Source organism: Mycteria americana, chromosome 6, assembly GCF_035582795.1.
Source record: "Mycteria americana isolate JAX WOST 10 ecotype Jacksonville Zoo and Gardens chromosome 6, USCA_MyAme_1.0, whole genome shotgun sequence".
NCBI classification, from domain to species: domain Eukaryota; kingdom Metazoa; phylum Chordata; class Aves; order Ciconiiformes; family Ciconiidae; genus Mycteria; species Mycteria americana.
Window position 1 is genome coordinate 55,797,142 of NC_134370.1, and position 15,266 is coordinate 55,812,407.

The 15,266-nt window shown below is 38.8% G+C and overlaps 1 protein-coding gene across 1 annotated transcript in view; it reads left to right on the forward strand.

The window, feature by feature from the left end:
- The window catches only part of PRTG (protogenin), an 88,227-nt gene that overhangs the window by 59,915 nt on the left and 13,046 nt on the right, over positions 1–15,266 (forward strand). The window contains 2 exon segments of the mRNA XM_075505968.1: positions 14,363–14,458; positions 15,007–15,193. Of these exon segments, the coding sequence (XP_075362083.1) occupies positions 14,363–14,458; positions 15,007–15,193 (283 nt within the window).

Consider the following 15,266-nt stretch of genomic DNA (forward strand, 5'->3'; position numbering starts at 1 on the left):
TATTAATTTTTGTTTTCATGATAATTGTTAATGTTGGCCTAACCTAGCCTTTTTTCTCTATTCATGTCTTTTGGCTGCCTTCTTACTGCTTCTCACCTGCCTTTATTTAATTTCTCTTAGTTTCCCATCAGTCCTTGTTGCCTTGGTGACAACTACTTGCTTTGGAAAACCCATAGCTGTAGCACTCCCTACCAGTTATTTGTGCTGGAAAACTTTGCTCAGGGGTGGCTTGGATATATTAAGTCTTTGTATGTTATCTAAGCGGAGCAGACAGGTATGCATGGGCTGTGATTGGAAGAGCCCGGTCATATATGCAGTGATAATCATCCCTCTCCTTCAGAAAAGACAGCCGGATCATGCTTCCAATCAACCCAATAAAATATCTGAAGAAAAACACCAAAGCACAGTCAAGTTGTAGGACAGAAAAGCGAATTGCTTAGCATGATTCAGAGTGCAGGCACAAGTCCAGGGTATTCTGGCTGGCCTAGCAGTGCCTACACCTCCCTCTTTTGCTTGAGCCTCCCTGTCGGAAGATCTGCCTCTGAAGGGTCATCTTTGCCCTTGTTGAAGCCAAGAGGAGTCTCCTCTGTGGGACCCCAGAGCCTGCATTGTCCCTTGTGCTTCCGTGCAAGGCAGCTGAAGCACACTGCCTGGAGCGGTCTGACAAAAATCCACTTTAGGTAGTTACTCATATTTCCACTTTTCTTTGTTATTTCTGCTAATAACACATGCCTGTTTTTTTCCAGCACTTTGTAACCGTTCCAATGAGTTTCACAGGTGGATGAGTGTTCACTGCCCCGTCTTACAATCTGGGTACCTGAAACACAAGGAAGAGAAGGGCCGTTTTTGTGGAGTTGCTTGGGTACTGATGGTTTAAACTGAGTGTGATATGATATCCCTGAAATCAGTGACAGAACTGAGCTGTAAATTTCCAGATTTCCAGCTTTGCGTTCAGTCTATTAGATAACAGCTCCCCCTTGAGGGAAACTTCTTTTATTAGTAAATTCATAAGATGGCTATTCTGTCATTGGAGTTTTTGTGTGGATAGGTTTGAGGTTCACGGTTTCACCAGGCTGCATAAGATGAAACAGACTCATGGTGGCTATGTTGTGTCATAACCAGCTGGCCACAGCTGGGAATAGTGAGATGGTTCTGCCGGTGGCTCACTCTGTTGCTTTGGGATGTCACTTAGTTCTCAGAGTTCATCAAAGTGCAACTTGGAGCACAATAAAGTAGCAAAAGCTGGCACTTTTGGAAGAAAACACCGCACATTCCTTCTGTACCTGTCTGTGCTAATTTGTGCTGCTCCTCTCTGTACTTGCATTAACATTTGTGTGGTTGCACAGGGACAGGGTGGGAAGTTGGCCTGAATGAAAAATAACTCGGCAAATGAAGGTTGTAGCAGGAGTGAGCGGCTGAAGGGTGAGGGGAAGCAGGCTGGCTTCTTTCAGCAGCAGCGTTGGCTAACACTGGTTTAAAATGCTCATCAAACTGCAGGCTCAACTTAGCATTTGTAAAACTGAATTAATGATGGGAGACCCTTTTAATTGTACAAAGGAAGATAGCTAGCTAAGAGTTAAGTAGCTGTGTGTTTATTTTACTTAAGTAATCAATCAGTCAGACTGCTTTCCATTTTCTAAGTGTTGTATAAACTTCATATGCAGAGGAATTACATCAAGATAATTTCGTTCTCCCTTTTTCAATCAAGATAGTAATATAGCTTGGATTCAAATCTTGAATGCATTAGGAAAGATAACAAAAATAACCTTGGTTATGAGTAGTCTCCTAGTCTTTTACTCTGTACCTTTCAGTTTGTTAATACAATGTTTGACATGTATTCAATGCTTGTTCTTCACAAAACTAAGTAATTAAAAAATACAGCAGGTATGGTGAAAGATTTAAATTACAACTGGTCTGTGGTCAAACATTTTGACAATAACAGCATTGCTTCCCATGAGAAGTGAGTTTGTTTATTAAAAAAAAGTTTAAAACATTTTGAAGGAAAAATTTAAGCCAGACCAAATTCCCATGTAGATAATTATGGAAAATACTTTACAGACATAAAAAGCATTCTTGGAAAAAGGGACACAATCTTTGAAATTCTATTCCAGATTCTGTGAAGCAGTAATTTACTTTTCTGTGTTGTTACTGCTATTCTGTGCTATTCTGACCATCTTTTAAAGTACAGTAGTATTTACATTAAAAACATGTTGCAATCCATTTCCAAGTGGGGGAAAAATACACTTTTGCCTTTACAAAACACCACAAAGTGTAAAAGAAATAGTAGGTGCTACTTCTAGTGTTGTCAGCCAGAAGAGCAAAAGATTTTTCAGAAGTTTCAGGAAGCCTGAAATCTTTCAGGCTACTCTTCTTGTTTAGATGCAGCTTTGTATGGACATTAAACAACATTTTTGTAGAAGGGTATTAGTACTCAGAACACAGTTCAGAGAATTACTCTGAGTAAAGGATTTGAGCTCCTGAGAATATTAGGTCCAAATTCAGATTGCACATATTGACCTCTTTTACACCACCTGCAAGGTCTGTCTATGGTGCTTTCAAGAATACTGTTCCAGAAATTTGGTCTAAATTAAATAGACTTCAAATAAACCATTAACATCTAGTTAACTAAAAGCAACAACAATACTAACTTGCACAGCTGCTGCTACTAATATAAACTGAGTAATCCTGGTGAATTGTCTTAGAAGAGCAGAGTCCTGGCCTGGAAAGAGATGAACGCAAGATGCCGTTGAAATAATTGTTTTAGGTGGAATCAGTGTGGAGATGAAAAGTTAGTATAACTTTTACAGAGAAGCAAATTCTCCTGGCCTTCTCGATGGGTATTTGTACCAAATTTAAGCTCACTGAAAGCATTCAAGAAGGAATATAAGTATGTAGTATATCAGGCTTCATCACCTGGTGACAAGCTGTCACTTACTGTGTTCTTTTAATAAACTTTTCTGGGCAAATTCCTACCACAAAACTCATTATGAATAGCTCATGCCAGTGTGCCATTGACTATAACAGCGGTGCATATTAGAGCCAAGGATGTTGTAGGGTCCTGGATACTTTTATTATCATTACAAATGGAAATTTTCTTCAGGGCATGTCTTAGAAGTCCGGGATGTGCTGTATGAAAATGTAAAGGGTAAAAATAACACTGCTGCGCCAAACCACTAGGGAGGTTGTTCAGCGTAATCTAAATGTAATTAAAATGAATACCCTTGCTAAATGTCAAAGATATGCAACCAGTCAGAGACGCTGTAGAGAATGAGGCATCTATGAAGATACAGTGAAGGAAAAGTAACAGACATGTTAATGTATGGAGGGAGATACTGCAATACATTTCATGGCTGAGGAAGTGGAGACCTGTGTCTCGACACACTTCAGGTGCCACCACACCTTCAGGTGAAATTACTTGCTGAGCCAAGGCATTTGATTTGAACTCTTTACAAGTGCTGTTAGCTGCCTTCCCTGCTTCCTGGTTTATTAACCTGTGTAATTGGAAAATGTTTAGCATTATATGCTGAGTTTTCAATGAATACTTTGCATTAAAAGTAGTGTACAAAGGAAGCTTGATGCCAGCCTTTTATTTTAAGCCTTTTTAATGCATCTGAATTTAACTTCATTAAATGAAGTATAAGAGTTGTCATATTAGAAGTGGTAAATGTATATCAGGCTAACTGGCAGTCTATGACAAATGTCAGTTTAGCAAATTCACTATAAAACTTGTCAGCCTTCTAGGTTAACTTACCCCTCCACCCTGTATTCAACAAATGAGTGCCAAATTTTGAGCTTCATTAAGCAGTTGCTTTATTTACATCTGCAAAATGTCTGTGTAATAATAGTTCAGTGCTCACACAGCTGTGCATGCCAGCAAGCCCATGGACACAGAGTGTAGATTAGGTATCTATCTGTCTAGTAGGTGTGCCACCACAACCTGGTGTCTGACAAATAAAAGGGAGCACTGTGTGAGCAGGAGCACACATGGCCCTTGACACCTGCAATAACAGAATGTCCCACTGAAGTTTGGGCCCTAATTATAGATGCAGCTGGATATAGGCTATGCAGCCAATATTTGCCTTAAGAAAAATATAGTGGTGGTTTCTACTTGCATGTATTTTCAGTTTGTTCTCCTGACTTATTTTACACCTAGCAATTTGAATATGTTTTAGTGCAGTTCCTTGCCATCCTCTCAAGGAGGAGAGAGCCAGACTGATTGTTAATTGCCCTACCTGAAGCTTTTGCATCTTGCAGTCATGCTTGTAACAGTACAAGTCCTAAAGCTTGAGATCTGAGAAGAGTCACCAGACCACAGATGTTTTTGCAATGAAACTGTGCACCTCCTAGAAAGTCACTGTGGTGCAAGTAATGATAGATAGTGTTTTCATTTTGCTGCACAAAAGGGTCAAAATGGCATGGGGAGTCCATGACAGACCAGCAGAAAATGTTGGTTCTGAAAGAAAATTTATTTCATAGCTTCAGGGGAAAGTTTGGGTGCTGTGAACAGATTGCCTTTGTCATTGTGTAAAAATGTGTTGTTTGTAAGGTGATGCTGGATGTCAGGCAGTCAGTGCATATGTATGACAGAGCTTGGTACCTAAACAGATGTTAAACCAAACTTGGTAGAGTGCTTATGGCATTGTGTTTAGATGCATTTTCTGGAAGCATTACTCTTAGCATGAAGGTCAGGCAAATTGTCTAAACTTCCTTCCAAACTGAAACCCAGAAATGTTGGTCTTCACTGGGGATATCATCTTTTCAGTCTCTTCCATCTTATGGAAAAGAACCTTTTATAGCATACTCCTGTTTTGAGGTGTGCTTGTAGCAGCATTTGTGGTTTGGGTTTTTTCTTTTTCTTTTTTTTTTTTTTCCCCTGACCATCTACTGTAACGTTTGATTCACTAACCGTTTTCTCAGCTGTGCATGGGTCAGTTGCTGTATGTAAGGGAACCTGTTGTACGGGGTGGCACATCCTATTTGGACCACTGCGTGAATTCTCAGTGGACGTATCTGTGTTAGTAACTGGGGGCAATTAAGGCTCTGCTGGCTCCTTCGGACACTCTTTCCCTTCCCCCTCGCCCTCCCTTTCTTCTTCCAGAGATGGCCTCTCTACATAATTCCATTAAAGTGATTGTGCTCTGAGGGGTGGACTGAGGGGCAGTGCTCTCATCTTTCAAAGCAGGACCAATGAGCTATGTTCTTTCCACTGGGCAGCAACAAAAGAAAAGGTCTCCCAGAAGAAAAGACGAGCACAAAAGATCAAAATTAGGTGTTTGTCCAGGCCTCTGGTATTGCTTTCAAGTTAGCTTTTGAGGGCTCACTTTGAAAACGGTGAGCCAGGCTAGTTAACATAAGGGTGTCTGCTAGTTTTAAGAGTGTGTTGTTAGAATAATATTGGAAGAGAGCTTTTTGCTTCTGCAATTTAACAGTTCTCTAAAGCACAAGAGAAACATAGTGACTGATTGAAAACGTTGCAGGCATAGTGGTAGTGTTCCACGCCCATAAGGAAATGGAGCAAACTTAAAATCCTTGTGATTTCCTTCGCTTCTTTCAAAAAGATTAGTGACATTTAGATAGTTCTCGTTTCCGTAGTCTCCAAAAGGCCAAAATGCTGTATGCTGGGAATTCATCCTGCCCTGCTAGCCCTCCCCCACACTTTTTTGTATAAAGCTGCTATTGCTGATGGTGGGCAGTAGGAGAGGTGATGTTTTTACTGCAAGGGGGTGTGAGGTGTTGTTTGTCCTGGGGCCCTCTAAGGGGATAGTGCAAAGCTACAAAAGGGATACAGACCCTTTTCAGATTTAGACAAATAAGCGAGAGCCATCCAAAGCCTTGGAAAGCCAGACCGTTTAGGCTGGATCAATTCACATGTGTCACATGTTCTAGTTTCTACCAAAATAAACTTTTACAATGTTGTACAAAGAACAAATTGCTTAGTTTCTACTTCAGTTATTTGGTTTGCAAAGGAAAACATGAGTATCACAGACAGTCTTTGTTCCATCTAACTGTTTAAAGTTACCTTTAAGTTGAAAAAGAAACCATGAGATGTAAAATGATAGTGATTTGTACATCTCAAATTATTTTAACCTGATATTAAAAAGTTGTTATTTAAAATGTGCGATCAATTGAAATTCCAACTACTTTAAAAATAGAAGTAATTAAATATAATTATCTGAAGCTAGTAATAATGCTTAGATATTACATACCCAGAGCCTCGACAAGACTTTAAAAACCATAATAGAACAAGATTGCTAAACTGTGTTTATTTGCTTAATCATATGTACTCGAGCAAGGTAAAAGGACAGTCTTTTAGAAAAGAGAAATGAAATCCAGTACTGAAAATCTGAGAGGGAATACCTGCTTTTGAGAGGAACAGACCTGAATCTGTATCATCCTTCTACTTCCCGGCTTTACGTTACTGTTTGGCTTGATGTGCTTCTCTCTGTCCCTTTCGTCTAGTATATTTGAAATGTATTTGCTTATTTTCCTAATAAGTTTCTGCTGTATTTACATTACTTTGCTTCAAAAGTACATTTTTAAGGATAGTATTTCTCAGTGCTCTTCCTTTCCCACCCTTCCCCCTTAATAATTCCCCTGGACCTCTGTTGCTTGGAGCAGACTTTGGCTAGCCCCAGATTCGATGTCAAAGGCCGTGACCCGATGTCAGAGCAGCCCATGCTGCTGGCCTCTTCTTTGAATAATTATCTGGAGTTTATTGTGTTGAAGGGATGGGCTTGGGGGCAGCGCAGTCACCCTGGCAAACCAGACCAATGAGCTATCCAGCCGGACCACTACCCAACAATGGACCTGTAGGTTACACAAAAAATCCAGCAGCACAAAAGATTAAATTAAAAATGGACATTTGGCCACAGAAGTTTTGTCCTTGGAACAAGCATTTTTTCAGCCTTCTGAGTGTAGTGCTGTTTTGATACCTTTAATTGAAAGGAAAAAAGTGTTATTTAAAAATTTGTATGTAAGCTAGAATAAGACTGAAATGTTTTTCTTATCCCCTTCCCCAACTGTTAGAATCACCATATTGGATATAGCTTAAGTTATTTCCAGGTTTCTAGTTGCTGAACTCTACTCAGAACATCAAGCCACTGAACTTCTTTGTTTTTTTCTCTAGAAATTCTGTACAATCCTAATTCTTTTAGAAACAAGAACAAAGCCCCCAATACTTTCATTTCTATCAATATTTTCCTTTTAAAGTGCTGAGAACGGGGATGTTCAAAAAAGGTATGAAAGTATGTTCAGTATCCAGACTTAATGAGTCAACAGTAAATGATAGTAAAACATCCATTTTCTTTGGGCTTCCTTATCTTTTCCTCTCCCTAAAGAGGACTTAAAAAGTCTGAAATCCAGCTTGTGGAGTGCTGTCTCTTCTTATCAGGACTGAATGAAAGGCTGCTGGAGGTAGACTCCCTGTTCTGCAGGGGTGGTGGTGGGGGAAAAGTTCTTTCATGGTCTGACCTCAGATTCTTTCTTAATTTTATCTAGCCCTGACCTGTTGGCTCTGCTCTGGCTCCTTTCAAGGCCTTCAGAGCTTCACAAACATGCAGCAGCTGAAGGAAACAATGACAGGGCTTTTAGGGGTTGCAATATTTTGCTCTCTTGTAATCTTGGCTAAGTAGCCTGTAAACAGATGCTTTCTATGAAGCATTTGCCAGAAAGCCAAAATTTTGGCTGTGTTGGTATCAGCAAACACGGCTCTGTAACACTCTTGATTTAGGACTCTTCATTTTATATTCAATATAAGCTTCAGCCGAATGAACAGTTACCCACAGCGTGTCTTGTGTGTACAATGTGGTTGTGGAACCTTCTGTTACAGGTTTTATATTTATCTTTAATCCTATAAATTTACCTGAAATAGAAGAATCATATGAAGACAAATCATCAAAATCCGAACAGGATAAACACATTTCTGTCTTTTGCAGAAAACTGATTTGAAGATTGTGTTAAAATGTAATCAATCAAGACATTTGCATTTCTATGTATTCTTTTGAGAAGGGAGGATGGAATTACATATGGATTAGGATTTTTCATTGGCTGTGGTGTTAGTGTCATGCTGCTTTAAGCTTAGAGGGTTTTAATTATGTAATAGAATGTATTGAGAAGGGAATTTTTGTTCCACTGTGAATATGGAAGTGACTTTATTGTTCTTAGTAACTTTTCCTAAAAGTTCAGTCTGTGCAGTCTTGGTAATTTAAGAATGAGGTAGTTGCATTAAAAAGTACTTCACCAGCTGCAAAGTGATTAGAAGCACATTTTTGTTTTCAGTTGTTTAACTGCTAATACAGGCATTTAATCTTTGATGCCTCTAGTTTTTCCAGCTGTGTTCACTGGAAGTGCATGAGGACACCATCTGGCAGTAATGAGGTATAACTCTACCAGATGGAACTAACCCACGTTGGTTGGAGAGATGTTCCTTCCTCTCCCCATGTCACCTTAATCACTAGGGAAATGTCTTCAACACAGAGGACTTCCCCACCCCCCCTTCCTCCAAATAATGGTAGCTGCTACAGCAGTCATCCCAGCAAAACCTAGATTTTTAATGGATATATTTCAGAGGCCAGTAAGGGTCAACAGAAGCACCATTTATTCTATTGTGGAACAATGCCAGATTGTTTTATATGTTTTTGTGTATTTGTCTCAGTGTTTTAGAAGAACTGAAGAACTCGGATTGAGACAGTAACTCAGTGGAATTCCATGGAATACAGCAACATACACTAAAACTAGTTCTGGCATGAGAAGATATCAACTCTGTAGTTGCTTTTGCCTACCATTATGTATATATCTACTAGACCATTTATATTTTCCTAAGCTTTGAAAACTGGGCTCTGTATGTTTAATCCATGTTTAACTAATAAATATATATATTTGAACATATTAAAATCTTAGGTTTTGGAAAAGAAAATGGGAAAATCTGCATATGAGTATTTCTGACTGACAGCTGCTTTGTAGTAGCAACTTCTCCCCTTACCGAAAGAGAAATGGAAGATTTACATAGAAGCAAGGCTGGTGGTAGTAGTAAAGAATACTGAATAACTGTGAGCTGGTGCAATAAAACGTGGATGTTCCAATGAACTGTAGAGCAATAGAACTGCTAATAAATCAAGTCTCAATTCTTTGTGATATTTTTGCAGTTTCTCTCAGTTTCTTGTGTCCAGACAGATAAGCAGCTGTGGTTCTCCCTCTGTGCTGGGAAATGAAATGACTTGTCACAAAAATAGGGTTGGAACATCTGAGTGCACTGTAGTATTTTTCTTGAGTAATCTGTTTTTATAGCATTAACACCAGTAACTGCTATGAGCTTCCTATCTGCTTTCTGACAAGCTGAACATAATCTCTAAGGTTATATCTCAGGCATATAGTAAGACAGTAAAATACACAGATAAATCATTGTCATCCGAACTCTTACCAAGCTTCAGCTAGTATAACATTTAATGCTTTTTCCACATTACAATCCATGTTTTAAATGATAGTTCAACTTAATTTTTTTGCTCATACTTGCAGTATTTAGCTTTGCCATAGTTTTACTATAAGATGTAGAACCTATTCATAGACTCACAAAACAAAGAAAAGGCTCCCCCATGTGTCTTGCTGCTGAAAGACCTATCAGGGTTGAATCTGCAGGGCTCACTGCAGATTTTTATGGGAGAGTGAATGACAGGATATGGGATTCCAGAGGAGTATCACCAGGGAGCAGTGACCTACCTACAAAAACTGCCATTGGAAAATGAGGCTGACCCTATAGAAATTGTAAAACAGTGATTTTGGGGACAGTATCTGTTTTGATAATTTGAAATTAATCAATATAAGGCATATTTAGCTTTTTCCTACTCTAATTTTATAGGAATATTATTACCAGAGGTGAAATTTGTGCCTCTGGTTGAACTATTATTCATGTGGTTTTAATACTGACAGGTTTTGGTTATATAAAAAGGGTGTGTGAGGCAGATCCATTGTACTGTGTGAAGCTATGCCAGCTTATCATGTCCAGCCTGTAATGTCTTTTAAGACAGTCTCGGTCTACTCCAGAGGGACTGTTGTAATAAAGTTTATGAATTAGCCCTAGCATGTTTATATCAACATCAGTGCCGGCCTCTTGATTTGTACAGTGTAGTTTTTGCGTCCTTTCCCCAAGCTGATTTCAGTAATAACAATAAAAATGCCTGTGAAAAAGCTGTAGGTGCTGTGACACTTAATTTTACAACAACCTAACGCCAGCAGTACTAAAAAAAAACCACAACAAACCAAAAGAAACCATATTCAACAGAAACAAATTAACTTTAAAAAAAAATTCAGCCAGTTGGTAAATAGGCTACATAATGGTTCCTGTTCACCTTAGGTCTGGGAACAAGCCTTCAACCACTACACAAATGCTGGCAATTGCAATTGCCAGAGAATTAATTGAAATGACTTGGTGTTACCAGCTGTTCAGAGAAATTTTGAAATGCAGAGGTGAAATCTTGATGTGAAGTTTTTTTGCTTAAAATGAATTTATGTGTTGAATGGGTTAAGTAAATCACTGCACCTAATTTGTTTCTGAATAGCACTGATTTTCTGTGGAAAGATGTGTTACTGCTGGGTCTGTTATGAGCATGACTGATGGCCTCAATACTCACTTCCCTGTTTCCCGAGCCTCTCAAGCCTCCTGTTGCTGTATAATGTGCATGGATGGCATACACTAAATTTGAGACTGTCAGCCCCCCAGGTGGCCATGCTATCCCCAATCTTTTATCAATGATTTATGTGGAAACTATTCAGGATACCTATGCTGGTTAAAGATAAGAAAGCTCCTGAAGCTTGTTTTCTCTCTAAGGCTGTGTCTGGCTTTGAATATTTGGTCCAGCTGATGAACTGCTAGATGAAAGTGTTTATGCCAAGTTTGTACTGGGATTGCCATTGAGGAGTAAATCATATCGTAAGCCTGTAAATGAAGCTAACAATTATTAAAAATATTCTAAATAGAGGCTACTTCAGACAAAAAACTATTTTCCACCAGTTCGTAAAACAAATAGTGTGCAAGTATCTGTTGGAACTGGAGGCAGATCTTTGGCTATTGGTTATCTTGTTTTGCGTATGGTGAAACTATGATCAACATGGAACAGCATCTCAGCAGGTACTTTGAATTGATTGGTCTTTGCTAATGTTACACATGTAACCTGTGAAGCAAGTTTCACATCAGTTTCTTTTGCTGCTCAGTACACTGCCTTTAAAATTCTTCTATATTCTTCTTTTTAGATTACTGTAACATTTAGGCTGTTCTAGGCCAGTACGTGATGCAGCCCTGCTCAGTTGTTGCTTCAATTACAGATACCAGCAGATGGTTTTTCAACCATAGAAGCAGTAATGTGCGGCAGCTTAAAAATTCTGACATCTCTTTTGAGTTGAACTAGTCTTGCTACCAATTGAACCATGATGTCCTGAAGTGGAAATAACCTTGTTTTTTAGATGGTAGAAACTAGTTGAGAGACTTTATTTTTCAACAGGTTCTTCTATATAAAGATAATTCTTCTTGAAACTTCTTGCATTATACGAGAGTAAGATGAATGGTATTTGACGTTGTGCTTTTTCTAAATGTAGAGCGTTAAAGACACTTAAAAATAAGATTTAAAAAAATGTGTGTTTCTCAAAGACATTTGATTTTTTTTTTTGTGGGGGTTACATTTTTGCCTTTCTTCCACATTCCATTATTCTTCCTCTCCTCCCCAATCAAGTGTTAATGAGGAATTCAGGTTTAAAAAAAAAAAGGCAATGAGGATAAACAGACCTCACAGGCTCCTCATTCAGCTCAGCAGGGCACTAGACCTTAGCTATTCTTCATTTCACAGTGAAGATGATCAGTTCTGGGTGACCACTTTCAAAGGGCACAGAGTTTTTGAAGGTGCTCGGCAGGATGATAAATTGTCGTGTCTGTCATCCTGTGTCTTGCGGAAATTCAGCAGGGGTCTCTTCTGCAGGAACTTGTAAAGAAAAAGATAGACTGTGACACTTGGCTGGCTGGGTGCCGCGTGTTTATGTGGAATCTGTTCAAGGGTCTGCTAAATAGAACCCGAATTCAAGTTTTTTCTGAGAACGGATGGGAGAATCGATTATTATAACAACCTCTAAAGCATAATCCTAATGAGATCTTAAAGACATCTTGATGGCCTCTTTTTAAAATTTTGGCTTTGTTTTTAAATATTTCAGTTATGTGCTAAATATATGTATTTCTACCACAGGTTAAGAAGCCTGGTAAGGTATATATTTCTTCTTTTCCGAGATGCATGCTGTAATTTGCCTCAATAAGTCACCGTAACTTCATTTTGTATTCAAATCACTTGGTACTTCTGAAGTGCAGTTATCTTTTTGGTTGGGCTCAGTTTTTTTAAATGCATCTTCCCTTCACATGTTTTTTGTTTTTTACAAATTTTTAAGCGATTGCAATGACTTCCATATAATATCTTACTATCTTTCTGAATTTTCAATATTAAAATTCCATATTTTCTTTGATCACATGCTTAAGGTTATCCTGTGTGTTTGTGTCCATCTCCTTCTTTTCTCTGATTGTAATTTGTTGGCTAGGAATAACTGACATCATCTATTGCTAAAGTGATGTTGCAAAGTGAAAAAAACTTCAGAGCAAATGAGAAATTTACTCTAGTTTAAAAAACCTCATTTTTTGAGATTGTGTTATTTGTATTGTCTACTTGTGATGTTAAAGTCTATTTGAAAAATGGGAATGGGCTCCTCTTCCCTATGCTACCATTAGTGTTAAACACATCAAAGAAATACTTTAATCCAATTTTAAGACTCCCTTTTCTTTTACACCGACGTTGAGATTTTGGTAAAATAGTCTTTTAAAAATAAACATACATAGAGATATAAACACTACCTAGCGATATCTCATTTGAAGCTGATGTTGGGAACTACAGGACAAGAAGATTGGCTATTTCAAAATAAATATGAAAAGATTTTACAAAGTACATTGTTATGAAAATACTATGCCATCTTTACGGAAACATCAAATTGAGAGTTGTTAAGATTGTATTGCTGGTGCAGAGACTGCAGAGGGAGCTAGCGATCTGATGTAAACAAAAGTCCTATTTCTATTGAAGAAATGTCAGGGATTTGTGTTCCTGTTTACTTCATGAGAGAGGCCATGTCAAATCTCAGCTAAAATGAGAAAGAGGAGAGCTTATTTTGAGAAGGGGTATTATGGTATTTTAGGGCAAGGAAAAAAGAAATAAGACCAGCACTGTTATATAACATCTGAACCTTCTGAAAATCTTAATAGAAAGAAATAGGTTCATGATAATAGAAGAGGAGAACGTCCTAATACCTACGTCAGTACTGGGGTTAAGTTTAGCTGAACCCAGAAGAGCTCATATGTACTAGTAGGAAGCACTACCACCTTGCAAATCCTCATTGTATGGAAGGGATTTGTTGCAAATACCATTGCAAGGGAGTACGCTGCAGAGAAGCAGTGCAGCCATCCTGGTGGTTTGCACTCCTCCCTGCCTCTGGGTACCCCACATCATCTCCACTTACAGAAAGCTCAAGGCCCCTTTCTAACTCATTTCTTTGTAGTAATTTTTCACTTGGATCAAGGCCAGTGTATCACTAACAGAACTGAGAGAAGCAGCAAACTGTAATACGGGTACCCAAAGACATGGCCAGAGACAGGGAAATAGGGAGACCCTTCAAGCCAGGAACAGTGACCCTCTAAGAATGCCAGAACCAGCTTTCAAGCAAACACATAGAAGCGGAAGTTGTGAGTCAAAGGCATTGTTAACAATCACTGTTGTTTCACAGTATATCTTCTCTCAGAACCTGGAACCAAAACATTTCCCATTTCTTTGCTGGGTCCTGTCTTCCTGCATTTGCTTTGATTGCCCTGCTTCATTACAGCCTGCTTATCCAGAAATAAATGTTGGTTTCTGTGGACCTCATGCTGTTTGTTTTAACAAAACTTTATTACAGCCTTTATTTAACAAATCTTTATCACTTTCAATATGCTGAAAAATACTATTAAATCTAGCTCTGTAGCTGTGAAGGTGTGATTTTGTTACAGATAGAAATGTAATATTTATCCTACTCCCACTGATTTCTGTTACAAACTTTAGTTTTGGGCTATTGCAAGCAAGACTGGGAGATATGTGACTGATTCTAGTGCAGTCTGGGGAAAGATTCAGGGAAATTCGCAGAGCTGGAGAAAAGACAGGCTTCCAGGCATCCAGTCAGTTCATCAGTCTGCTGATTGTAGCAGACAAGTTTTGAGCCAAACTTGCAGGAGAATCAGGTTATCTCACTATCTGTAGAAGTCTGTAAATCCTTATTTTTTTTCTTGAGTCTAATTATGCTTTTTCTCTTTGTGCAGATCCTAGAAGAAAGTATCATGTAAGGCTGCTGGCATATAACAGTATGGAAGAAGGTTATCAGGCAGACCAAACAGTCAGCACTCCGGGGTGTGTCTGTAAGTGTTGTAGCTGCATGAAGAATTTATTAAGAGCTGAGGTGTTTCAGGGTCCCAGCAGCTCTGTGTTTTTAACCTATAAATAATCAATTAATTCACTGTAAAATGGAGAACCAGAAAGATCATATCTGTTACAAATACTATCCTAGTCGTCCTGCAACTGAGACAGTCTCCTGTGTTCATGAACTGCAGCTGAGGAAACAAGATAGCTACCAAGCACATTTTCCTCCCCTATTGGATTGTCTGCATCATCTAACCAGTGACGTATCATGTATCTTATGAGAGATTTATCTGTCTCCCTTGTCTCTGTTTATAGTTTTGACTTTGTTTTTGACTAAACAAGTGGGACTACAGAAGTAATATGTGACACATATTGGGTTAGGAGGGATCATTAATAGCTTGAATCAGATTCCTGGGTCTGAATAAAAGTAGTGCTGGGTAGGGGCAGATTTGAATCTAAACCTGTGGGCTCAGACCTGTCTCTTAATCTTACCAGTATCTGTATACAGTTAATGAAATAATTCATGCTCCTTTTTTGTCTTAAACAGCTGTCCGTGATCGCATGGTGCCACCACCACCACCTCCTCACCACCTCTATGCCAAAGCTAACACTTCATCTTCTATCTACCTTCACTGGGGAAAGCCTGCCTTTACATCTGCGCAAGTCATTAACTACACAATCCGCTGCAACCCAGTGGGGCTGCAGAATGCTTCTCTGGTTCTCTACCTTCAAACGTAAGTGCAGCACTACTAATGAGTCTTGGTTTCCCATTTCCAGATCCTTCCCACTCAGTTTCTACTCTTCCTG